The sequence below is a fragment of the Amia ocellicauda genome, chromosome 2, assembly GCF_036373705.1.
Source record: "Amia ocellicauda isolate fAmiCal2 chromosome 2, fAmiCal2.hap1, whole genome shotgun sequence".
Taxonomy (NCBI): Eukaryota; Metazoa; Chordata; class Actinopteri; order Amiiformes; family Amiidae; genus Amia; species Amia ocellicauda.
This window is the reverse complement of record NC_089851.1, coordinates 49,028,671-49,056,176: the sequence shown is the minus strand read 5'-3', so window position 1 is coordinate 49,056,176 and position 27,506 is coordinate 49,028,671. Positions and strand designations below refer to the sequence as shown.

Here is a 27,506-nt window from a genome sequence, read left to right as displayed (position 1 = left end):
ACTGTAGTATTCGATACTGACCTTTTATTTTCTCCTTAACAGGTTTCATTAAAGTGTTTCATAACAAAATGTAATAAAGACAAAAGTACTGAATACATAACTAAGGTACAATTATTATTGAATGCAGTACTGAACATAAAAGAAATATAATATAAGTGATATCAAAATCTGATCTTATAAATACATTTTGTAGGTGTAAATATTCTAAAAATGTTAAATTCAGCACAACAATCATGAAGAGTGCATCATCTGAAGAAAAAAAAAGCAAGATGTGGATACAATTGTAGATGAGATTTTGTGTTTTATCATAAAATAACTTCCTGTACTATAATTATGGTGTTTTCTTATATAGAGCCACATACCTTTCTGATTAAAAATCTTTAAACATGCAGTGACAAAAACTGTTCTGCAAAATGGGTGGCTTACGGTCCCAAAAAATTGAAAAGTTGAAAAAATAAATGTTTGTTGTTTGTTGTATTAAGTATCTTTGGAATAAGTCTCACCTCCTTCTGTGCAATCCCCATTCTGTCTCTCCAGTGCATGAGAACCAAATCCACTTTGTCTTTGGCAAATTTTTCAACCTCCTTGGCAGCTTTACCAGCAAGTCTTTGCCACTCGGGGACTTTATTGCACTTTCCAAATTGATCCTGTGAAAAGAACATTCCAGAAAATAGATTTTATTTTTGTAATGATTATGATAAAAAATAAAAACTTAAATTAGGATGCCATTTTACAATATTTAAGTATCACTATAGAGCCAAATTACATGCTATATCAGTAGAATAATGCAAAAATCTAATGTAAATATTTAACAAATCACTTAAACTTCTCATACTTTTTATTGTATTGCAATATTTACCGTTGCAATTTTTACATTATCTCTGACATGCATTCTGTCCACATCCTTCTCAGGAACAGGATCTGGGTTGTCCAGGTATGCCAGTAGACCCGTCGGCTGGAATAAAAATACACTGGGATGAGAATATGTCTTTAGAACTACTAGTGGATAATGCATCTCTTCTTCTGTGCTCATAGATTAAGGTGTTAAACCTTCAAAATTATGGTGCGCTCTTACTGAAAGCAGACTTTTGCTTTTGCTCACCCATGGCCTAGGGAATTGCTATATGCCTTCCCTTCACTGCCACTTCTTCCACTGACATTGTAGAGGATTCGCCAGGAAGGAGCTCCTCCTAATTGACCCCCCTTGGCCAAGACAGTTATGGTTCACTGCCCTATGACTACAATCATGTGCTTCCTACAACAGCTGCTGGAGGAAGGGAAATCGACATCCACTATCTGGCTGCTTTTTCGGCATGCCATGGCAATGTCTCCCCAGGAGCCCACTTCCTGGTGACCCAATTCCTGAAGGGTGTGAGACAGCTGAGACCACCATTGAATGGTGAATTCCAGCCTAGGACTTGGAACTAGTGCTTCAGGGGCCTTTTGAGTGCATTCCCAAAACGGAGCTCCACTTTCTCTAGCTTAAGATTGCCTTCTTGATATTAACTTTGGCAGGGTCCTACTGCCTGAACGTGGCAGACCGGGTGCACCCCACGCTGGGCACTGAAGTACTGCAGGCGGCTTACCCTCAAGTACCGTGAGTCTCTGCAGTGTTTGCCATGGATGAGAGGAGGCTTGAATCAGGTATTATGACTTTGCGAAAGCTCTGGTATAGCCTTCCCATTCAGTAATGGCCGTCTTTCGATTTGAAAGGGAACATTGGATTATCATCATAACCCTGGTTCCTTGAAAAAGAAAGATACCCTTTTGGGGTCACTTGGTCAGATGACCTTCTGACAGAAGTAACGGCAGGTTATCTTTCGAGTTAGAAGCACTGCCCAAGGGGGAGGGGTTTTTCAGCGAACATCGCTGGAACACATCGAAGACTTTTGTCTATCAAAGCTGCCATTGGCCCTTGTGCCCATCACTCAAACAGGACCCTTCCGCTTCCTTTTTGTATAAAAGGTGACGTCTGCACAAAGACTTCCTCTTTCTGCCCTTCGCCTTGGTTTGTGAAGACAGGTAAGAGCTTCTGTGTTTGTGAATAAAAAACAGTACAAACAGCCTTTTAATACAAATAGTACTACTAGTCATTTAATATTAATATTATTATTATTATTATTCAGGCTAGTTCGCTGTGTTGGTTTCTGTCCACAGGACTTTTTCCTCCACAGTTGACCGGAGCACTCGCTGCATGCTCACATCGCAGTGCGCACATGTGCACGAGCGCGGCATTGACGGGATGGAGAGACCCCGTTCCTCCTCCTCCTGCCCCCGCCGCTGTGATGTGTGTGGCCAACGCATGTTACCTGCTTGGAGTGGTGATGTGGTCTGCCCATTCTCTCCGGGACTGATCCAGGGGGGCGGAGCAACTGTACCCCCTCCCCCACCCCCATTCGGGCGCACGGGGTCCCAGTCATGTCCTGGAAGCCAGCGTCGCTGCCGCGTCGTTAGGCTCTCCTCCTCTCCAAGCGAGGGCGTGGCTTCGGTGGATTCTGCTTTCCACCTAGCCCTTAGCCCCTATATCTCCTCTGTCAGGCCAGTGACTGCTGGGGCCTCTGTCCGAATACTGGCTGTAACAATTAAGGGACAGAGAGGGAGGCCCGCTGGCAGGCATCTGTGTGGCTGCGAGTTGGGTCTCACTGCACACCTTTGTTCTACAGGCTGGACGTGATGGGCCCGGTTCCTTCTATTGGGAATCCGGTGTTGGCTTCATTTGAGCCTCAGGTGCCTATCAGGCACTTTCTCCTGGCGTGTTCTATCCCTGTGTGCCCCTGTTGAGCATGCTTGGGAAAAGCAACGCAGAACCGTTATCCCTTCCTACAGGACTGTGACTTGTACATAGATCATTCTGTAGGTGGGGGTGCATGCGTATTTTTACACCTGTACCCTGCCATTGTACATAGTTCCTTTGTCAGCAGGCCTGTGGCCCCGGCCTAGCTATACTAGCTGTGCTGAGGGCTGCTGCTACTGTATTCAGCGGTAGGCTTTGAGCTTTCTCTTGTGCCCCGCTGTGTATACAGTTCATTTATTGACATCAGTAGATCATCTGTTGCTGCTAGCTGTTGGTCGGCAGTGTGTAACTTGCTCCTATGTCCTGTGTGTGGTGCATGAGCGGCTCCTGCACCCCGCAGTGTATATAGTTCTTTGGAATAGACATTTGAGCATGTCCGCTCCTTATTAAGTTGAGCGTCTGTGGCTCCACCCTAGCTATGCTAGATGTGCTGGAGGCCACTGCTGCTGCGTCCAGCGGAATGCACTTGAGTTGGTTCTTGTTGGTCCGCTGTGTATATAGTTCCATTATTAATAATTGAACTATCCAGCAGTGGCAATCTAGTCTGGTTAGCCCGCTGTATGTTGAGCACAGGTTGCTCTGTGCCCTGTGCTTATATGGTGTGATCTTGGTATAGGCCCAACTTTTAGCCCTTCTAGTAGAGCAGGAGGCCGCTATTACTAGGCTTCCCGGTAGGCACAAGGTGGATACACCATTGCTTACTTCTTCCCAGTTCAGCGTGACTGCGGTCTTCGCATCTGGGCAGCCCATATGTGGCCCCAAGGGGCCCCTGTGGTTCTATGGTTCTATCATAGATTTGGTACAGCTCCTAGTAGGTACGCCTCGGGGCAGGCTCTCTTACCAGCTCGCTGCCTCCTCCCTTGCAACGGTTTGGTTATACTGTAACCCCTTCCCCTTGGGCAGTGCTTCTAACGCGACAGATAATGATAGGTTACGTATGCAACCATGGTTATGTGAGAAAAGAAGCACTGGCCAAGGGTTGCAAGGTCGCATGACAGTTCTAGCTCCCGGAAAAAAGAGGAAGTCTTTGTGCAGACGTCACCTTTTATACAAACAGGAAGCGGAAGGGTACCGTTTGCGTTCCAGCGATGCGCGATGCCCCTTGGGCAGTGCTTCTTTTCTCAGATAACCACGGTTGCATACGCAATCTATTGTTGCAGCTGGCAGGAGGAGACCTTTCACAGATGTCGGGGGGCGGGACTTCTTCCTACCAGCAGGGCCCCTATAGAGCAGCTTTGGTACAAGTTTTCACATGATTGGCAGGTCAGAAAGCTCTTCCCATTCGGTAATGGCTGGCTGTCTTTTTCAGGGAACCAGGGTAATGATAATAACCCAACATTATAACAAAAGCCCTGTACATCATTTTGATCGTCTATGCAAAAATACATAATTCAAGAACTACATTACTTAAGCACCAAACTCCAGATCAAGCTATCACCTTTAATTGTGTTGCTACTTCATTCTTAATACAGGGCTCTACAGTGTGAGTATTTCACTCACATTTGCAAGTAAAAATTATATTGTGCGAGTGTGAAATACAATTTGGGCGCACAGTGCAAATATAATTTTTGAACTCTATAAGGAAAGACTACATTGAAATGATTACGATAATAATATTTTATACAAATAATTATTATGTGGGAAATGTAGTTTGGTTGTGGATTGTCCCAATTATCTGAAGGCAACGAAAACTACAAGTCCCGTGAATTACGTTTATGACACAGCGTTGCAATGGTTCATTAGGCTCAATATCCAAAGACTTACTAGCTGGCGTTAGCCGGCTCGTCATTAAAACAAACTTACAGATACAATAGTACTCAGTGACAAGAGGGCTGCAACAAATAATCGATAACGTTGATTATTAAAATTTACAAAAATCTTAATGTAATTCATCGTCGATTATTTGGGTCTACCTGGGGCGCAGCTACGAAAAAATAAAAAATAAGCACTTTGGAAGACAGTTTGCTGCAACATTTGCAAAGCTGAACTGACATGGCGTGAGCACGGCAATGATGCATGAGCACCTTAAGAGAGAATACACTGGAGCCATAATGACAGGGGATGAAGACGCCCAGCACGGCAAAGGCTGTTGCCTCTGGATCCAACACGTCATTTGTAGTCTGTCAAGGACGGCACATTGGATCTGTTAAAACCGCACAAAGTACTCAGCTTTTCAGTTTCTTGAACTGGTGTATATCTCGCAAGCTATGCCCGTTTCTTTACCTCCTCTGGACTACATCATTATACATTTTATTTATAACATGCTCTTATTATACCCACATGCTACACTAAAGCAAGAGTTAAAACAGACACAGTAAAGACAGGCGATCCAGCAGTACAGTACATGAAAACAAGCTGCTTGCCAATAAAGGGGAGCAAGCAATACAATTATTTTAAAACTGTAACTAACAGAGATCCTTAACTTTTTCAAAAAGGTGATTTTTAAGACATTTCTTTAAACTATCCTGTGTAGGGGCGCTTCTCAGAGCCTCTGGAAGTGCGTTGCACAGCAGTAGTGCATTATTAAAGAAGGCTAGGACTAGATGATCAAACTAGTGGCTTAAATATTGAATTCAAAATATAAACGTATATATCATAAACTAAAACGTTTTGAGTTTGCAACGGTGCTGCCGTGTGTGCATATATTTACACAGGGACATGTAGAAGGGGTTAGGGGGTAGGGGTGGCGTGAGCCACTGTGTCCCTTTTCTTTCCCCTAAGTGCCATATATACCCCGACCGCCCCCACCGGACCTCACTTGTCAGGCACCCCAACAGTGTTCTGAAAACTGAGCTTCCCTAACAGGATGAGCAGCCCGGTAGTCTGAAAAAAAATGGGCTACCACTTGGAATGAGCTGCCCCAAATGAAAACATTAGGAAGCTCATCCTGTCAGTCAGAATGGACCCGTCAGAATGGGTTAAGATCCGTTTTTCAACACTCTTAGTGTATTTTAACACTTCAAAATCGAGGTAGCTCATCCAGTCAGACAGAAGGGACCAATCAGAATAGGCTACCCTCTGTTTTTCAACACTCATAGTATTGGAAGCCTTCAAAACCTAGGTAGTTCATCCTGTCATTTACGCGTAAATAGCAAATTAGTCACTATGTGAAATAACACAGGCAAAATCATTTTAAATGTACATAAATATTACCAGCAGATTTATGGGCGTGTTCACTGCGCAAATAGCTGAGTTTGTCAGAACACCTGACAGTCACCCTGGATAAGGGCATCTGCCAAGAAATAAATAATACTACTAATAATAACACTGGCACTCATTCACTCCACACTTCCACCAGACCGCATTTCACTAGCTGCCGACCCCGGAAGGAATTGCCCCTTTTTGGTTTGAGCCATTGCCCCCACAGCGAGGCTGTATTTACACGTCTTGAACATTGTTGCATTTGCTCTTCATTTGAGCATTAAATATGAACCATTTATGATGTGCCACACTTTTTTTTTTTTGAGTGTGCCCCAAAATTTTGGAATTGAAAAATTTAGGGGCACTATGCTACTAAGGACAAAAGTAAGCATAGAGCCCTGTAATACATGGATTCATTCTAAATTAATTTTACCTTTTTTTTGTACCAAACTCAAGATTACAATTACATAGGATACAAGCATAGAAACTCTAAATCTTGCAGTGATGTGATATTTTCTTAAAAGATTATTACCAGTATTCTCTTCAGTAGATTCAAAGCTGTTGGATTTTCAGCTGTCCAAAGTCCTACCAAATGCCTGCTTAACTGTCTAAAAGATTAAAAAGAAAAAAACATAAAAAACATATTTAGGTAATTGTTTTCACACATCCCTAAACCGCTTCTTAAAAAAAAGGAAAACCATAGCAAGGCATACATACAAGTGAATAAGATTCTTCCGACAGGTCAGATGACGTAAAATAAAGAATGGAATCTCAAACGTTCTTTAAAATCATGAGAGAGCTGGGATCAGCCATTTGTTTTAAATGCCTTTGGCTAAAAATGTAGAACAAGCCTGATGGCAGACAATTACCATTGACAGATAAAATTTGATTAAGTGCAAAGTCAATGCACTTTAGTCAACTATACCATTCTATTTTTAGGCATGTTGTAAGAATTAAAGCCGATTCAAAATCTTTGGCCAATTAAGGGCACTGCTTTTGACAGCTATATAGGAATTCTGCACTTTAGTGTAATGCTATTTCATAAGGAAAAAATACATAATGCTATATTCAAAGAATTTTGCAGGATTTGCTAAAATAGAAGCTTTAGGTTGAAACAAAAGGTAAAAGGAAAAAAAGTATGAAAGCTGTAAAACTGTGCAGCAATGACATTATGGGGATCATGCTCCTACAAACAATAATAGTACACATCAGGGAGTGGCTCAGTGTGATCACTATCTCTGTCCATAATGAGGCAATATGACGTGGTCTTTGTCCTTCTAAGAGAAAAAAACAGTCTGCCAAGATACATGGTCTGTCTTCATATTTGATTGATCCTGGTAGTTGTTTGTATGTATATCAAATTACATTCACCATACAGTTCAATTACTGAACTAACACTTCTCATGCATTAAGAATTGCTTTTATTTAACTGTTCTTTTGAAAAGAAAACTGAAAGACTATGTTAAGCAAGAGGGGATAATCCATGTGCTCCATTGACACACTACCAAGCTTACTTGCTTTGTAAATACTACACAGAAATTGATTTTACAAGAAGAAATTGAACTGATTGTTATGTATGTAGACCAGATGCCAATTTATTTTGACCAGATTTTAAATCTCTCACCTGTTGGTCAGCATCCTTTGATCTGAACTTATTGTAAACATAGATGTGTGGAGATGACGTGGTAAGGCACCTTCACTGAGGGCGAGGTCTTGCATTTTTGTGGCAATCTCCTTGTCTCCTTCCTAAAACAATCAATACAAACATAAATCAGCTCATCAGTAAGAAATATCTTTATGATTATCAGTAATCTCTAATATGTTATTCCAATGGGACCTTATTTGAGAAGTAGAAAAATGTGTCTGCAGACTACACAAACCACTTAATAAAACACAATAAGCTTTCTACATTTACTGTGATTAGTGACACTTTGGAAAAAAGTTATATTTTGCTTTTATGTAAGAAAATCTTGAAATTTACTATTTTAGAAATGAATTAAAATGCATATAGTAGTTTAAATTCAAGTGTTTGTTTGACCATGAACAAATCTTTCAAAAACACATAGCATACTCAAATACCTTGTTACCAAATAAAATGTAAGGTTAATCTTGTTAAATTATCCCAGCATGCTTCATTTCCAAAATCATATGGAACAAGTGGAAACATTTTATTTAAATTTAATTTTTTAGAAGTAACCCCACCTCAATGATAGCTTTCATAACCAAACCAGCACCTTTTACAATGGCCATTGAAGGATGCTGTAAAAAAACAGAATGATTGCTCAAATCATATTGTTACAATTACAGTCAATATAATAAATTTACTGGCATTCTAACACATTTAAGTCACATATTTGCCAATATAATTTGTATTCCTTAAACTGAATTACTTATAATCATTACTGAATCAAAACAGTCAACACTCTTCGCCTCCTCACTCTGTATGTACATCATCATAATGTAACAAAGCCAAGACAGAGAGAGAGCTCTATTTTTCCCAAAACATAAAAACTAACAGGTGCAAGTTACATTACATTTATTTAGTCAATAAAGTGACCAGTTTAGGAATTTTCCACTAGGCCACTGTTAATTTCAAGCCTGTACCACAGTGAAAATACGTTTTTTTTTCACAGATCTGCTATTATTCGATTGTTGATGTCAAACACTCATATTCTGAAAGCTTTCCATGATCTGCTCCAGCCTTCTCAATGGGTATGACCAATTACATTCTATAGTTCCTCCACCTCTATTTTTTGGGGAAAGTTATGTTCTATTTCTATATAAACAACAAGCTGCAACAAGTTTAGAGGTGTCAGATAAAACACACTTACATATGTGAAAGTTTTGTTAAATTACTTAATGTAAATGGCCATTTCACACAGTTCTGTTGACTCAAGCTGTTATCCTAGCATACATGTAATGTGCTAAATCATAAATGATGGGAAACGTCCGTCAGACAACAGCTACAATTAATTTGTGTCACACTTAATGGCTTCTGGCAAATGTTCCCATTACTTTTGTCAAAATATATGGTACCATTGTCAGGGTTAGATGCACTCTTAGCTGACCCAACAAGAAATTAAAGCATGAGTGTTTGATACTTTTCAAATAAAAGTGGCCACTCTTTGGGGGGGACAGTTACTTTTAGGTGTGTTATGGATTATCCCCGGCCACGTCATTCTGACTCATACCTGGAAAAGTTTGAAAAGGGTTCTTCCATTGGAAGCTACCATCTCCAGCAGCATGTCAAACTGCTGCCCCTCTGTGGTCTCACTGTAGGGGGCACACAGGGCAAATGTGAGGAAATCCAAGAGGGAGCTGATGACAAGGGCTCCTGTGCCATGTCCCTGAAAAAAAAATACACAAAAAAAACACTTAACCTAGGGAATGACACAGCCACTTCAACAGTGTACACAGTCTAGATAGTAGGTGTTTTTCCAAGTTCATGAACTCATATGCTGGGGACAAGCTGATGTCTTGTAAATTAGTTCAGAAAAGTCCTTTCTTCAACCAACCTTGTAACATTTTGAAAACTGAAAAGCTAGCAGGCCAAAACATTATGCTACAACCAAGAGTGGGATGGTTAATCGTAATAAAATACAAATGAAAAAAGGAAGAATATAATTGATTACTGACATTATTAAATTTTAATTTTACTGAGCATTGTAAGATTTAAATGGCATGTTCCTCACAATCTGGCTTATTTAAAGCTGCTCCCTTTGTCATTTGACACTTGTTGAATCATCTGCCAAAAATCCCAGAGCGCAACAATGATACACACACACACACACACACGCACATACATATGTATAAAATATTTTTTGGTTACTTTTTTCATATATAATTTAATGTTTTATGCTGCTTTTAATACTGTTGCAGGGCTTCTAAGTATAAGCATAACTCTCTTTCGTAACAGTTTAAAACATTTCAAGAGTTCTAAACAGAAATCTGATGACTTGCAGCAGCTTTAATACATTTTTACTTTACTGCAGTAAAATACATAATCTCCAGCCATTTTCTTTACAGGAATATTGCATTAAATATTGATCAAGGGCTTGACTGCACAAAAAATATTTCTGCATTTCAAAAAACATCCTAAAAATAAACTCATCCACGACAGGTTTATGACTCTTAAAACAGGAGCAATAGTTTATGTTGGCCATTATATGTTCACTTCAATTGAGAACTTATACATATCAACTAAATTCCAATAATAATTGAAATGTATAAGTTCTCAATTGAAGTGAATATATATATATCTATATTTAGATAACTTGCAATGCATGTTGTTCAGTATCATACATACTCCTCCATATAAAGTCACAAACATTATAGGGGAAGAAATGCAAACAATTAAAATATAACACTGCACAGAGCAACAAGCATGCAGCTTGTCTGTGGACATTAAGACAGTAATGCTGCACAGTAAACCCAGTAACAGCAACCACAAAACAAACATGCAATATATATATATATATATGAGAGAGAGAGAGAGAGAGAGAAATGTTTTTTTTTTTAAACGGTATCAGAGTAGAACAAACAATTATAAGGCGATTAATAAGGCTTTCATACAACATCTCTTAATTAGAATTGTTTCAATAACACTGTTCAGGGAACATGAACACCTAGTGAATGTAAGACAATGCAAGGAAAATTAACTCATTGATATACAGTTAGAGTGGATCATTGATCGATTTCAGCCAAACAAAATATAAGAAATCAATAACAAATGATTAGTATTATAATAATAATAATAATAGGGCATTGAAATATGCACTGAATTTAATTACGCTTAAGTAAAATAAATAAATCATCCATTAGTTTTGTCAGAAGAACACTGTAAATCACTTTCTGAGTAAGTAAGCTAATGAATAGGTTATTTACGAAAATCACCAAGGATATTGCGCATTTGCACGACACAGGAAGAAAATGCTATATTCCAATGACGCACAAAGATTTGTGCCATGTTTGAATCGATCTCTTTTTTTTGGCCAAGTCACATTTTTCTTGCACGTTACACATTTTGGACGGAAAATGCGTGAAGTTTGAATATTGGGCTCCATATGTTTTATAAACAATGGCATATTTGTAACACAAAAAACACATTTACACACACCATTAAATATCTCTAAATAAACCCGGCAAATAAGTAAGAATATATGTGGAAGCACAGTATGTAAGCACTACAAACTGTGAACAATCCTTTTGGTGGGGGACAATCATTCTGTAATTAATTTAATCAAAAGACACAGAAAACAGTACTCACCACATGGCTAATAAATTTTTCCATTAGGTTTTCTAAAAACTTCTTTGATGACAATAGAGATGCTTTGTTCAACTGTTCCTGTCTTAAGTCATAGTCATCATGCATGGGCTGAAATGAAAAATTACAAGTTTTAATGTTTTTAATGTTTTTCATAATGTTTTTAATATTAATGCATGTTGAAGTTGGGCTCTATTAGGATTACATCTGAAGTGAAACAAGCTGTTTCTATTGAGTTTTTAAACTAGACAAATCTATTGATAGTAGCCATTGCTTTCCACCCCCCATTAACAATCCATGAACAGATTAAGGCATCACCAAACACCTTTCCCCCCACCACAATGAAGAATACAGAATCATCCTAAATTAAGTTGCAGGACATACCATTTACTTTGATATGCAGATTTCCAAATTTGTTTTGGAAACAGTGACATTGCTAGTGAAAAGCACATTTGTGATATTATGAATTATTGTGTTTATTGCATACTCAACAAAATTGCGTTCCTACTTACTTACACAATTTTAGATCACCTGTTGCTTACTGTGATGTGATTCTGTGTTTCTTAGTTTATATTAATTCTTAAATTGTACTTTTGTATTAATACTTCATTTGATGTTTGTATCGAATTGTTATGCAGTTTTAAAGCATTACAAAAGGGCAGTAAGTCTCCTTGTATATGGGCATCTACCATACTTATAATTATTAATATATCAATAGCAGCAAATGCAGACTATTAACTGCTTATACATTAAATAAACATAAAATTAATGAAAAACTTACCCAATATAAAAGAAGATTTAACACTACAACCACCAAGGCTGTCCATTTGACAGTTTTCACTTTTCATGTTTAAATTACTCTGCAGTTGTGAAAGACGAGCGGTTGCTGTTCTTGACTTATCCTAAATATATGTAAAAAAAACTAACTATGTGAAAGTCAGGATGGCAACAGTAAAAAAAAACGTTATAACCCTCTTCACCTTGAAGCTACAGAAGCCATCTGATTGACCACTACATATAAATCTGTATATTTCCATCATACATTATTTTATTTTAACTTTTATATTATTTTAAGTTATCTTTCAACTCAGAGGCACTGCCCAAGGGGGAGGGGTTTCTGCACACTTCCGTAGGAACCCGATCGAAAACATCAATCTATCAAAGCTGCCATTGGCCCCTGCGCATAACAGGTCCCTTCCCATTTCCTGTTCTATGAAACGTGCGCAGGTTCTTCCTCTTTTGCCATTGCACCGTACCTGAGAATGTGAGCTCTGTGCACTAGACCTTATTATTATTATCACTGTTTTTCAGTTGGTTGGCTTCACAGCTGTGTTGTTCGCCACTGTTTTACTAGTGTGTGTGTGTATCTAATTTGTATGTATTAGTTATTATTAATAGCTGATCCGATTCTGTTCCGGCTGCGCACCGAGGCTCCGGCTGTGCTTTCGGTTTCAGTTTCATACAAATAGAGCACTTTTAAAAATAATAGTTGTGTTTATATAGTGCCTTATATATTCCGACTGCTTGATGTGTTTTTTTTGTTCACAGGGTTTTTTCCTCCACACGTAGGAGCAGCGGCAGTAAAATCCGAGGCCCGGCTGCCCGGCCTGAGCCTCGATGTTGTAAAAGATGTCCCACCCAAACTAAGAGCTCTGCTTCCGTGTGTGCAGGCCTTGGTTTTAGGCCTTGCTTTGGCTGGTGGCCTACTACCCTTGGCCCCCGGACCCCACGTCACCCGGCGTCCCCGGAAACCCCGGCACACACAGTGTGGTTAAGCCTATGGGCCTACGTGGCACTTGTATCCTGCACCTGGTGTTTGGAATATACAGTGATCTGTCCAGCAACAGCAAGGTTGCATCTGGTTGGTGTTGCAGTGCCCCCGTGTACATAAATGTTGTCAAATGGAGACGCACTTATAGCAGTGAGCCCACTAGGTGCTCCACTTGTAGCAGTGGCGTTTCAGTTGTGTGCCCCCTGATGCAAAAACTGACCGGCGCCCCCGCTGCAAGTTTCCCTGGTCACGCCTCTCACCCCCGCCATTAGGATTACTGTCTGGAGTTGTTGAGGCCCCCTACCGGTCACCTCGGGGCAGGCTCCCTTATCAGCTTACTGCCTCCTCCCTTGCGATGGTTTTGTTATACAGTAACCCCTCTCCCTTGGGCAGTGCGTCCAACTTGAAAGATAACAATAGGCTGCGAATGCAACCCTGGATATCTGAAAAAGGAAGCACTGGCCAAGGCTTGCAAGGTTGCGCACGAGTCCTAGCTCCCGGCAAAAGAGGACAACCTGCACAGACATAACATTTAATAGAACAGGAAGTGGGAAGGGACCTGTTCTGAGTGACGAGCGCAGGGGCCAATGGCAGCTTTGATAGAGTTACGTTTTCGATCGGGTTCCTATGGAAGTGCGCAGAAACCCCTCCCCCTTGGGCAGTGCTTCCTTTTTCGCAACCTATCATTTTAAGGTACTTATTAATTTTGGTTGTGTGGTATCATATGTACCGGACAAAAATATAAATGCAACATGTGAAGTGTTGATCCCATGTTTCATGAGCTGAAATGAAAGATCCCAGAAATGTTCCATACACAAAAAGCTTATTTCTTAAACATGTTATGGACAAATTTGTTTACATCCCTGTAAGAGAGCATTTCTCCTTTGATAATCCATCCATCTAACAGATGTGGCATTTCAAGAAGCTGATAAAACAGCATGATCATTACACAAGTGGATCTTGTGCTGGGGACAATAAAAGGCCACTCTAAAATGTGCAGTGGCAGTAGGATCAATCCCAGGTGAGGGACACTACACTTCACTTGAGCAAGATACTTTACCTAGATTGCTCCAGTAACAATCCAGCTGTATAAAGTGGTAATTGTTTGTAAAAATACGTGACATATTGTAACAATATTAAGTTAAGTCACCTTGTATAAGGGTGTCTGCTAAGAAATATAATAATGCCACAGATGTTTCAAGTTTTGATGGAGTGTGCAATTGATATGCTGACTGCAGTAAATGTCCACCAGAGATGTTGCCAGATAATTAAATATGAATTTCTCTAAGTTCTAAGTCACCTCCAACGTTGTTTTAGAGAATTTGGCAGTACGTCCTCACAACCACAGACCATGTGTAACCACGCCAGCTCAGGACCTCCACACCCGGCTTCTTCACCTGCGGGATTGTCTGAGCTGATGAAAGTGCAGAATTTTTGCAAAAATGTCAGAAACCATCTTAGGGAACCTCATCTGCGTACTCCTCCTGAACAGGGTCTTGACCTGACTGCAGCTCTGGTGGACATTCCTGCATTCAGCACGCCAACTGCATTCACCCTCAAAACTTGAGATTTCAAATACACAGATTAGAGCCTAATTAAGTTATTTAAATTGACTGATTTCCTTATATGAACTTTAACTCTTTAAAATCTTTGACATTATTGCATGTTAAGTTTATAATTTTGTTCAGTGTATAACAGGAAATACATTTACTTCTGCTGAAATGTGTTTATTATTACAGTTGCCCTTGTATTATGCCAGTGTATAGATTAAATTATTTTCACATTTATTTAACCCTTTGCAGTGCAATTATTTTGCAGCTGTCAGGCTGCTCAGGTCCAATTTCATTTTGTGAAGAAAATAACATTTCAGACCATGTGTCTGAAACAAAATAACTTCACTTTTTTGCAAAATAAAAAAGGGAAAATAATGCACAAAGCAGTATTATTCCAAAGGACACCCTTGCATGATACTTCTAGAAATATTAATTTGGGTGTAAGCCTGGCTTTCTGCTGCAGGTTTTGTATAAGTATATTGTCTCATTTCTTCCTCCATCTAAATAACTATTTACTTCATTGTCTGCTTATTCTAACATCTGTAACAGTTGTGCAGATGTGCGTGCTGTTTAATGACTTCTGTGATGCTGATGCGGCGATGTTTAGCTTAGTAGCATTACGGGGGGGTGTATTTTGATAGAGCATTGTAGCCCTGAGCTGGAGCTTTGATCTAAAGAAGACTTCTCCCCAGAAGGTGTTACCAGAATTCCTGAGCTCATCGGCCCATGAACTGTTCTATGTCAAAATGACAGTTTAGGGAATCGGCTCACCTAGAATGGGCCAAATGGCTTGGAATCCTTGCTGTGAAAATGTCTGTGGAATAGGGCCTGGAGGTAATAAAACTCTTTGAAGCGGGCGAGAGCCGAAATCCCGAAACAGAGCTATGAACCCAGGCCAACCGGCATTTGCAAAAGATGGCATGGATTGGCATCAGGCATGAATCGAGCCTCCCCCAAAAGGAGACTGGGGGCTGGCACAAATCCAAACTCGCAAACTCAATGACCAATCGCCTATGATCTGATGGCATAAAAAGTAGCGCACAGCACTTTCTCTCTCTCTCTCACCTGAACCAGTAAATCGCTGCCACAGCTCAGCCTGTAGCTCTGTTGCTAGAAACGGAACCGGAAACCAACCAAGTCTTTGCCGGCAACAGAAGAGTTAAACTGGGAGAAGGTGAAGGAGCCATACAAAGAATTCTTTAAAGAACTTTACTAAGTAAAGAACTTTAGAACCTGCGCCTGCCCGTCTGTGCCCACCTGATCAGTGGAGTGTATGGAGCTGGAAAATTGACTAAGTCGACTGTAATACAAAAGTGTTCAGTCATTTAAATAGCTATTGAGTCTTAAGAAACTTGACCCTTGGAAACGAACAGGGCCCTGCTTTCCTCAAAGACTTTGTCTTCAAGTAACTATGGTAGAAAACCCTGCTTGCCAAGAAGACATCCTGTGCACACCCTTGGAGCCTTCAAACCAGTGGAAAATCTGTTTGGAAAAGACTATTTTCGCGAAACCCCAACTTCCAGGAGCATCGACTGAAGTGGAAGTTATTGGACAAAGCCGAACCGGACTACCTTTGTTCCAAACCACACGGACCTCGTACCGTTTGTTTTTATTTGAGCCCACAAGACAGAGAGGCCTCTATGCGATGAAGTTCAGATAAGTTAAACAGTTTGGAGTTTATTAATCATGACATTTGACAAATCAATTAGAAATGTTATTCTGTGAGTCATAAACTTTAGAATGTGTAATATCATTTAGTCTTTTCTTAAATATAAATGAGTGCTGCATTAAACTGTTTTGTTTGACAATTTTAGAAATAAAATCTGTCAACGCCAAGAAATATCTTCTCATTCCTGTTTAACTGTTTAGTCTGAAATTGACACCCGTTAATAGACACTAGATTATAGGTGGCCCTGCCTATCCTTAATCATTGAACAGTAATCAATTAGGGAGAATTGTTGTAACAAGAAATTATAGAATCTTTCTCTGCACCCAAACGTAAATGAGACTGATATATATAACGAGAGGTTATTTGACTTAAATACTAACCTGCATTAGTTATTTAATGTCCGACTAACAATACTAGTGAGAGACTCACCTTCATCTTACTAACCGTTATTGTAGTCAATGTGTTTGTAATTTTGTGTAACGTTGTGTGTTATCATATGCGATTCCATGGTCTTTGATTTGGTCACGGAAGTGATTTTTTCATTGATTTATTGATCTTGAGTGAATTTTAATTAGTTTTTCCCTTTTTGTATAACTAGTGTAGTGCTACATTTTATCTTTGTTTTTAATACATTTGAGAATGTATATCTTTGGAATTGGTGTCTGCGTCCAATTATTGCAGAAATTGAGTTCTACAAGATTCTAGGATTCTTGATAAGGTGATACTTAATTTCACTTATTTAACTGAAATGTATAAGTGTACCTTACGCTATAGCTTGCAATGAAGGCCTGCACCTCTCTCTCTATCAATTCCTTAGCCCATAAGTTTTGAGTGTTTTACAACTTATCGCATTAAAATAGGCTATCAATAGGTCAAGTAAGCTAAAAGACATGAACCCTAATAACCGTTACTGTTTAAACTGTAACTGTTTATTTTTCTGTAAATTGCATTACAGGTTTACCCATGTTAACATAACTACTTTAATTAATGTTATTTTTTGCACAAAAGTAAAATAAAATAAGTAATCAGGCTGTGCAATACTTACACACATCAGGGCACAAAGCATGTCTATGGCAGCATGTGTGACTCCATCATTGTTCCTTTTCAGTGCCTTTACGGTCTTCACTCCTAGCCTCTCTCTAAATCTAAATAAAGAAATAAAATAAAAACAAACAAACAGTGTAAAAAATTTACTTTCAAGCAACTCTTATATTTGACAGAAATTAAGACTCTACTGAGATGATAAACTATTTGGATATTGCAATGACCTCCCCCAATTCAGCCAACTGCTGAAGGAACAATTATAAAGGAGTAATGATCAAAATGAACAAAATATAAATGAGCTGGGAACTAGCTAGTACAACTAGCTATGCTACTAAAACAGTAAACGGCAAACTAACCAAACTGTTGCTGATCTATATTACACAATGAGTAATGATAGGTCAGACTTTTTTTTCCTGGTCTTTAGTCATGAAAGATGTCTATAGTAAAAGGTATACAAATAAAATGATTTAAAAAGGCACAAGGAAAAGTCTTACTTGGGAAGCTGTGTAAAGGCCTGAAATCCTGCTTTGGAAGCCACTAGTCTTCGAACAGCATGAAACTGGCTCTCCACTTCTGCATTATAAACAGTCAAGTCTCCCTCCTGTGACAGCAGGGCTGTGATGGCATTGTTGATCAGCTTCTCCTTGTTCTCAGAAAACAGGCCCTGTGGAGTTATAAGAACACATCCCCTTTTTAAAAAATACAGCAGGAAGGGAAAAACAAAAACTTGCATGAATGGCAGTTAGAAATTAGGCACTTACGTCTTGTGTAACGGCATGCAGCACACCACTGTATGAAACGTTAGCGTTGAATCTGAACACGGCATCAGCAAAGTTACCATCTAAGCGGGAAAAAAATAAAAATAATATTGCAAACCATATAAACAGCCCCCCTGCTTTAAATGTATGTTTTCATAATTCATAAATGGCAGGAAAGGGAAAGCAGATAAACAAATGTTTTAAAAGATATGAACTGAGGAGTATGACATTTTGAAAAATGTAACTTGTTCACTGAAATTAAATTCTGTATTTCAAATAATGGCTTGAGGAGTAATTTTAGATCACATTTATGTCCTCATATTCACACGTTGAATGTGAACGTGATCTCCTTTTCTGTAGTACCATAAATGAAGTCTTCTGGATTCTTACATCTCTTACTGAACATTCTGAGAAACTCCTTAAATTAACTTCTTAACTAATTATGAGCTATAAGTGTTGAGGGGAGTTACATTTTAGTTGTCTGGAGGAATCTAAAGCAGTGACAACCAACTGAGCCTCAACTTCAGCCTAGAAGCAGAACAAAGGAGGTGATTCAACATGTATGTGTGCCTTAAGCACAACTGGTGTCATAATCATGGAACAATGTATCAGGCAATCCTGCTTACCAAGTCTATATGACACTCATCTTACTGTGTGGATGAGTCAAAAAAAGAAAAAAAGAAAATGCCCTTACAAGCCTGTTGGAAATCAATACGAATTTGACTTACTTGGGGGTGCTGCTAGAAATTTAAGATGCAGGCTCTCCACCTCTTCATCCACTGGCATGCTGAGCAATCCCCACCTTTGCCCCTTCTGAGTAAGGGTCATTTTCACACACACATCTCTGTTCCCTGAAGCTCGAACTCCGTCCAGCAGACTAGCCATCAGGGAATCTCTGTAGCATAGAGGGAAGGAGAAACAAATTTTACTTTAAAGGCCACAACACCAATTCCTGTAAAACACCCTGGACAAGGGTGTCTGCCAAGAAATAAATAATAATAATAATAATAATAATAATAATAATAATAATAATAAAAACTATGGGCTCTTCATAAAAAATGAAGGAATTGCTAACTACAGGTGGCCATAAGATCCATCTTATGCATTTGGTCACTACTACCTTAATGATTGAATAATTTGAAAGCAAGCTGTATGGCTGGGTAGAATTTCACACACCAACTAACATCTCTTTTCACTATGTACATACCATTTAATGTCCATTTGAGCTTGAAAATGTTTTTGAGGTTGAACTTTTACTTGACTTTTAAGGTTTTTGAGTACTTGAATAAAATACTCTGGCAAACTAGAGAACACAGAGTTCAATTTGTGGCTATGATATATACACTCACCTAAAGGATTATTAGGAACACCATACTAATACTGTGTTTGACCCCCTTTCGCCTTCAGAACTGCCTTAATTCTACGTGGCATTGATTCAATAAGGTGCTGAAAGCATTCTTTAGAAATGTTGGCCCATATTGATAGGATAGCATCTTGCAGTTGATGGAGATTTGTGGGATGCACATCCAGGGCACGAAGCTCCCGTTCCACCACATCCCAAAGATGCTCTATTGCGTTGAGATCTGGTGACTGTGGGGGCCAGTTTAGTACAGTGAACTCATTGTCATGTTCAAGAAACCAATTTGAAATGATTTGACCTTTGTGACATGGTGCATTATCCTGCTGGAAGTAGCCATCAGAGGATGGGTACATGGTGGTCATAAAGGGATGGACATGGTCAGAAACAATGCTCAGGTAGGCCGTGGCATTTAAACGATGCCCAATTGGCACTAAGGGGCCTAAAGTGTGCCAAGAAAACATCCCCCACACCATTACACCACCACCACCAGCCTGCACAGTGGTAACAAGGCATGATGGATCCATGTTCTCATTCTGTTTACGCCAAATTCTGACTCTACCATCTGAATGTCTCAACAGAAATCGAGACTCATCAGACCAGGCAACATTTTTCCAGTCTTCAACTGTCCAATTTTGGTGAGCTTGTGCAAATTGTAGCCTCTTTTTCCTATTTGTAGTGGAGATGAGTGGTACCCGGTGGGGTCTTCTGCTGTTGTAGCCCATTCGCCTCAAGGTTGTACGTGTTGTGGCTTCACAAATGCTTTGCTGCATACCTCGGTTGTAACGAGTGGTTATTTCAGTCAAAGTTGCTCTTCTATCAGCTTGAATCAGTCGGCCCATTCTCCTCTGACCTCTAGCATCAACAAGGCATTTTCGCCCACAGGACTGCCACATACTGGATGTTTTTCCCTTTTCACACCATTCTTTGTAAACCCTAGAAATGGTTGTGCGTGAAAATCCCAGTAACTGAGCAGATTGTGAAATACTCAGACCGGCCCGTCTGGCACCAACAACCATGCCACGCTCAAAATTGCTTAAATCGCCTTTCTTTCCCATTCAGACATTCAGTTTGGAGTTCAGGAGATTGTCTTGACCAGGACCACACCCCTAAATGCATTGTAGCAACTGCCATGTGATTGGTTGGTTAGATAATTGCATTAATGAGAAATTGAACAGGTGTTCCTAATAATCCTTTAGGTGAGTGTAGGTTGAGAACATTATAGTGTTCTTGTCTTTCAACCCTCTTTCTTGAACGCAGTGACCAAAAACATTGCTAGTGCACTGTATAAGTTGCACACTTTTCACCCTAGAGTATATTATCCATATTATACTGTGCTACCCAATTTTAATACCATGCACTTATCTGTTAAGTTTAACATTTCTGCCCAGTCTTGAGTCAAAATCTTGGTCTATTTCATTTGCAGCTATCACAATTTTTTACTTTGCAGTTTTTGATTGGCACATTGAATCTTTACCAAATCAAAATCACAAATATAAAGAGGAACTTGAATAACATATCTCTGTGGTCCTCCTATCATTTTGTTGCCTAAATTTGAGGTTTTTAAAGTTAACATTGATCTACTTTCTGTAGATGAACTAGTTTTAAATCCAAACTAATATATCTTAGATTCTGAGTTGGGACTAAAGATGACCAGAAAATAGTCTAATAGCAAGCAAATTGGTAAGATGGGAAAAATTGTCTGTCACAGGCCCTCTGTTTGGACAGGACTTTCCCCATTACAGGCTTTACACAACTATGTGCTGCTTGACATGTATTATGGTTCTTTATTATTATGGTATCTGTGCAATGGCTAGCAGCAATATTTAAGCAGTTTCCTTGTCCTACACCCTACATGCCTGCATGGCATGCCAGCTATATTCAACAATTTTTGAGAACCACATGAGAATCACAAGACCATTTTTTAAATACATACAGTCTTTGGGAAAAGTAATTAGAGCAGTGATTCTCAAACCCTGGTCCTGGAGTAGCCCTGTTCCTGCAGAGTTTTGAGTTTTAAAACTGAGTTCTAAATCACAGACTTGGAAACTTAATTAACCTAATGAATAAATTAATCTTACCTTTTTAATTACTGACAGCTGTTAATCGAGGTCTGGGTAATTATTTAAATATTTAAATAATAGAGTTCTGCTGGAACAAGAACACAAGAACACAGGGGATCTACAGGACCAGTGCTTAGAACGTTAGAGGACACATTGATTTGTCAGGGTGTGCATCACTGCATGGTCTCTAGTGACAGACTCGGCTGATGCTTCAGGGGATTGCGGTTAAGCATTTCACTGTTCAGTGCTTACCACAATGGTGAAAAGGGCATTTTCTTCACAGCTAAGACTTTTCAGTGCATTATGATCTGTTCCCAGTTTACTCTAGGGACTATACAAAGAACTGAAACTGTTATTTTTTTTTTTTCACTGTCTCCTCACAGAAAATAATTAGCATTGCAATTTTTTTATTGCACTATTGTGAACTGTAGAAGGTCAGGGACGTTGAGAAATAGATTTTAATCTGTGAGAAGTTATTCAATCCATCATGAACAAACAGGACATTTACAGAGAACAAAAAAATAATTTCAGTGAACAATACTGAACACATTAAAAAAAAAAACTCCAGCTTAAACATTACACTGTGAAACTGCAGCATTATTTAGAATATGTCTCTGCTACACAACAAAAAGCATGCTTTTGTGCAAAGAGTTGTTGCTCTGTTGTGAAGAATGATCTTTTGACAGAAAAGCATTTCATTCACTAACAGGCTAAAAAGTTAACTGCTTCAGTACAACAATGACAAATTCACAGTGATATTCAACTCCTTGAAAGGTAATGACCAAATAATTCCCTACATGTAGACCAATACCAGAGACCTTACAGGCAGGAAAATTCAAACTGAATTTTCATCATCAGTGTCCTTAAATTACGTGTGAAAATCTGCTTCGGTGACATCATCAGCATACACCAATATAGCCATGATAATGACACAATACAAGGTGAATGAAACATTTTCCCCCATGCAAAAGTCTGTTTAGAGCTCACTTGGAGGAATACATGTCTCGTGGATTATATACGGTAATAATTTGAAGACTATCTTTGCTCTCAAGTGTGCAGAAACCACTGGCCCAATTAAAGCTATCCATGTAATTTTGGCTTCAATTCTGATTTAGAAAAAACAATTAAAAATATCATATTCAGAAAAAAGGAAGCCTAAAAGTAAAACATATAGTTCCACCAACCTTTCAGTAGATGAGTACTTTCTGATCTGTCCTCTAAAAAACTCCACAGTAAAAAGCTGAGGATTTTCTGAATCACATACTAGTGCAAATATCTGAAACAATACGAAAAACAGAACATACATTTTCAAATAGCATTACCTTAAATTAAGCAGTCACCTCCTGTATTTTGGGAGCAATATTAAACAAATATGCTTAAGGAATGTTTAATAGAAAACACATTTTTTGTTATGTTTATGTAAAATCTGTGGATTTTCTTTGAAAGTTTCACATGGAGTGAGTAGGTTTGAGGGATTGGTGTGGTGCAAAACATTAATACATGTGCCTTATAATTCAAAAAGCAGGAAATAGAATCTTAAAGAACAAACAAAAAGTGCATTCTTGAGGCATAAGATTTTTTTCTGGATAATTGTCATTGCAAAGATGCAGATGGGAAAATTAGGAAAAACAACTAGGATTAAACAAAGTGAATGACGATCCATTAAAGAAATGTTTGAAGGATTGACTAAAATATATTACAATTTACCAGGCCTGTTTGTGACATGTCATGATGGGTTTTAAGGATTAAATTATATTTATTTTGAATCATCAATGATGTTTGTTTTAGACTAAAGAAAACTAAAGTTCCAGCTGATTAAACTGAATTAAGACATTGATTTCTATGGAGTGGTAGTCTAAAGCTAAAACACTCCCTGTTGCGGACATTTTTTTATAGCATGGTCAGAGAAGTTGTGTATTGGTATAGTCTAAGTGATTGAAGTATGAAGCATCAAGGTTTTAAGACGAAATAAGAAAGAAAAAATACTCATCACATTTTATTGACTTTAGTGTAGTACACTTTGTTGCACTACATGTATAATCATTACTCAGAGACTAGTACTCACCTCTCGAAAAGGCTTTAGCGTAACAATGTTATATGATGCTGGATCTCGCTCCACTAAACATGTTTCTGTAAGTGCTAAGATTCTTTTCACAGGTTCCTAAGGAAAAAAAAAAAAAAAATACAAATTGCTACAAAAAGTAAAACATTACAGTGCAAATTACATGGTGTGTATTAGTATTATCATTAAATTATTAATGCTAAGTTTTATACTGAGGTGGCAAACAAAGCTATCAATTTGCATTATTGGATATTCAGTAATTTCAACATTTAATTCAACTGGTTCAACTGTGATTACCCAAAGAAAAATTTAATAAAATATTAAATGTAACCTATATTATATTCAAAAAGGTATTCATGATTCCCCACATTCATTTCTGAAATGTTTTTATTAAGTTTATATTTTCAGTATATAGATAAACTAGCATACTCAGTAAAATTGATAGTTTATATGTACTCATGTGTTTTTGTGTGCCACAGTACCATTTTAGTAACTTTAAAACTTAAAAGTTTATTACAATCATGGCTACTGTAAATATCCCAAAGAAGTAGTCTGTGTTTCATGATGTGACATTTCAACACTTACTGGATAGCAGAAAAGACTAACTCTGAGCACAGGACTTGTCTTGCCCGAAGCCGTTACGTTCAGTGGCAGTGTGAAAGTGTGAAACATGTTTTATACCGTTGCCAATTTTTTGTGCCGATTCATATTGGTATTTTTCTTTTGGCCATTATGAAAATGATAAAGTTGAGAGTTGATGGTTAGGTATAACAGGTGTAACACATCTAAAGCTTTGGTGCTTAATTTCGGAGCTCAGCTGACACATAACACTGATCAACTTCATTATTTGCAAAGCCACTGAATTGAAAAGAAGAGCCTGTGCATTTATTTAGTGGAGGCCCTTAACCACTGTGACTTAAAAGTATAATATACAGCACAGATCATGGGAACTATATAATTTAAAAAAGTATAAAATAGAGATACATTATTTCAGCTTAAGACTATAACAATTTTGATTGTGACCCTGACAACTATAAGTAAGTGGAGAGGGAAAATGTGTCCAATGCTGCAAACAAACTGAAATATAGCAAAACCTGCCACAACCAGATAACAACCTGACAATAGAACCGGTTTGGTTTTTGTGCTGCTCTGTATAATTTGAAATGCATCACTGCATACCTGGGTGTGCATTAATGTACAGCAATACCCTCTTAATATGCAAGAAACCATGAAAAGTACATAGTGCCGACCCAACAGTATACTGCAAAAAACATATAAAATTACATATAAACCACTTTTTGCAGTCACTTTTGAATCAAGTTTTTGGTTTCTTTCTGTTGATCTCTAAATAGAAAGTTACAGTGGTAAATAACATTTTCAGTTTTCTATCAGCACAGTAAAGAGCAGCCTTTTTGGAATGATAACACATAAATCAGATGTACAGTCTTGGGCTAAAATGTGATTGATTGATCAGTGACTACATAAATAAATGTATTGCTTTAACTTTTTAATCAAAATTATTTAAAATTTCATTTTATCATAACTCTGATTTTCCACTCTCTAACATTTCCCAGAAGACCCAAGATATGTCACTAACCACTACAAATTTGGGGTAAACTATTCTAAAAGCACAACAATACATATTTTGTCAAACGATCCTGGTATATCTGTAATACTCTGCACTACAAATAAGGTAATTGTGACATGCGTTGCATTGTTTGTGATTCACAAATTGCAAGGATCACAGATGTTAGTGCAAAGGATGCTGCATAATTCATGTTACAGAAATCTGTTTTAAGGTATATTTGATAGAAACCATTAACGGCATTTGTGCTGCAAAACTGACAAATTTGATGGGTCTGTAAGTTCAAATATATAGGATGACATACAGTTTAGATGTTAAATGAAGTGGTGCCACTATGAATGTGTTTGGTATGACCAAATGCTTTCACACAAATCAACTATATTTTTGTTATAGATTTAACATTGAATGAGTACATTGTCTTTATTCTTACCCTATACACGTAACAAATGAAGTTAATTCAGAATTGTTGTAAGTAAATAATAAAAAAAGGCCTGCAGGAGAGTAGTGTGCAATAAATATAGGGAGTAAATAACAATGTTAAACAAGGTGGTTTCAGTCATTCCCAGTGGAAATGTCTGCAGAAATACTAGTCAAAATCAAAAAGAGACCAATAAATCCATACATACACATCTGTCCTGCAACTACTAGACAAGTTGCAACTTAGAGATGCATTAATTAGGGGATTCCAAATTCAGGAGGTATGGGGATGAGAAAAGACTGATAACAGCAGAAAAACATGGATTTTTTGTTTTGCAGATATTTCAAAGATTTTTTATTTTATGTTTTGTTTTTTGTTTTTAATTCTATGAACTATGCTGATAAATGGCTTTTGAATGTTTAATTTCTGTATTGTTGCTGGAATTCTGCAGCTCTACTTCAATAACAACCTGAATGCTGATAACTAAAATAATTATATAAATGCCATTTTCTCTTCCACTTCTGTTTGTACATAAAAACATGGAACTTCTATTTATTTTTTCTTCAAAGCCATTTTTTTGTATTATTTTTTAAGCTGACTGTTCTCTATGGGCTCCAACCTTGAACTCGGGTTCGTTTTCATGGTTCACTTCCGTGTTTTCTCAATAATCAATTGAGCTCTGTTCGATTTGTATTGATAAAATGCTGGATATGTACATTTTACATAATTACTGCATATAAGAAATTGCAGCATAATGCGTACAATAACAAATATACATATGAAGGTAACTACATATAGTAATCCACAAAACATTTGACCAACCAAATAATAGGCCTATATGGGTGTGTTGTGCAGAAGCCATCATCCTGCGTAGATCTGACCAGCAAAGCAATTCAGTTTCAGAATTTATGACAACAGTCTGAATAGTGAACAAATCCAACTGTGCATTTAAACATACTATAAGCAGTTATTGAATACAACAATAGGCTACTATTCTTGTGAATATTATAATCAGTGTTGCGATGATGCATAATTGGTTTGCCAGAAAAATATACAACAGTAGTGCAACATATTTTACTGCTATTGCCATACCTTTAAAAATATACTGCTACTTTACATAATACATTAAACATAATAGGGCGTATTCAACAAGGTTTTTTTTTTTACAGCAATTTGGTAGTTTTGACACTTATTTTCTAACACAAAAGTACAAATAAGCTCCAAAATGAAAAAAACATTAATCGCTCTCACACAGTACCTTGGTGTAACACCCTTGATGAATATACCACAATATCCAATTGTTTTAAGATTACTGATGTTACCATTAACAATAAGTAAATGAACAAACAGCCTACATATAAATGCATGTTATCTTAACATGTTGGTACTGTACATTCAAAACTACACGTTATTTCTGGATGGGTGAAATCTGGATTTTGTTTTCTGATTGCAAACAAACGAGACCCCAGTGTTCACATTCAAGTTTTTCCGAACCGAACTCGGTCCTTTTGCCAAACGGACTGAGACCATCTCTTTCAGTGGTTTCAGTTAGTTTCGGTTCATTTGCCAATCAAAATCTGTTGTTCACTCTTCCCCAAACGAACTGAACCGCAATGAATACGAATACCTCTAGTGTGAATGAGCCTGTTCATTACAAGGAACTTCTCTGAATATTCCTACTACTAGTTAGGGGTGTAGAGTTAAGGGGGGGGTGTATGTTGATAAGAGCATTCTAGCCCTGAGCTGGAGCTCTGATCTAAAGAAGACTTCTCCCCAAAAGTTACCAGTATTCCTGAGCTCATCAACCCATGAACTGTTCTACGTCAGTCAGTGACAGTTTTGGGATTCGGCTCACCTAGAATGGGCCAAATGGCTTGGAATCCCTGCTGTGAAAAAATCTGGGGAATATGGCTTGGAGGGCATAAATCCCTTTGAAGTGGGCGAGAGCCGAAATCCTGAAACAGAGCTATGAACCCAGGCAAACCGGCATTTCCAAAAGATGGCATTGATTTACATCAGGCTTAAGTC

General features: G+C 38.2%; 1 protein-coding gene across 3 annotated transcripts in view; it reads right to left on the bottom strand.

The window, feature by feature from the left end:
• dnajc13 (DnaJ heat shock protein family (Hsp40) member C13) overlaps positions 1-27,506 on the bottom strand; it is a 150,435-nt gene that overhangs the window by 64,636 nt on the left and 58,293 nt on the right. For all 3 annotated transcript variants that reach the window (XM_066687458.1, XM_066687467.1, XM_066687476.1), the window contains exons 8-20: positions 23,479-23,574; positions 22,598-22,689; positions 18,722-18,888; positions 17,997-18,076; positions 17,730-17,899; positions 17,237-17,336; positions 11,202-11,309; positions 9,127-9,282; positions 8,138-8,194; positions 7,560-7,681; positions 6,468-6,543; positions 860-955; positions 504-647 (exon numbers count right to left, since the gene is read on the bottom strand). In XM_066687458.1, the coding sequence (XP_066543555.1) occupies positions 504-647; positions 860-955; positions 6,468-6,543; positions 7,560-7,681; positions 8,138-8,194; positions 9,127-9,282; positions 11,202-11,309; positions 17,237-17,336; positions 17,730-17,899; positions 17,997-18,076; positions 18,722-18,888; positions 22,598-22,689; positions 23,479-23,574 (1,464 nt within the window). The remainder of the gene's footprint in view (positions 1-503; positions 648-859; positions 956-6,467; positions 6,544-7,559; positions 7,682-8,137; positions 8,195-9,126; positions 9,283-11,201; positions 11,310-17,236; positions 17,337-17,729; positions 17,900-17,996; positions 18,077-18,721; positions 18,889-22,597; positions 22,690-23,478; positions 23,575-27,506) is intronic.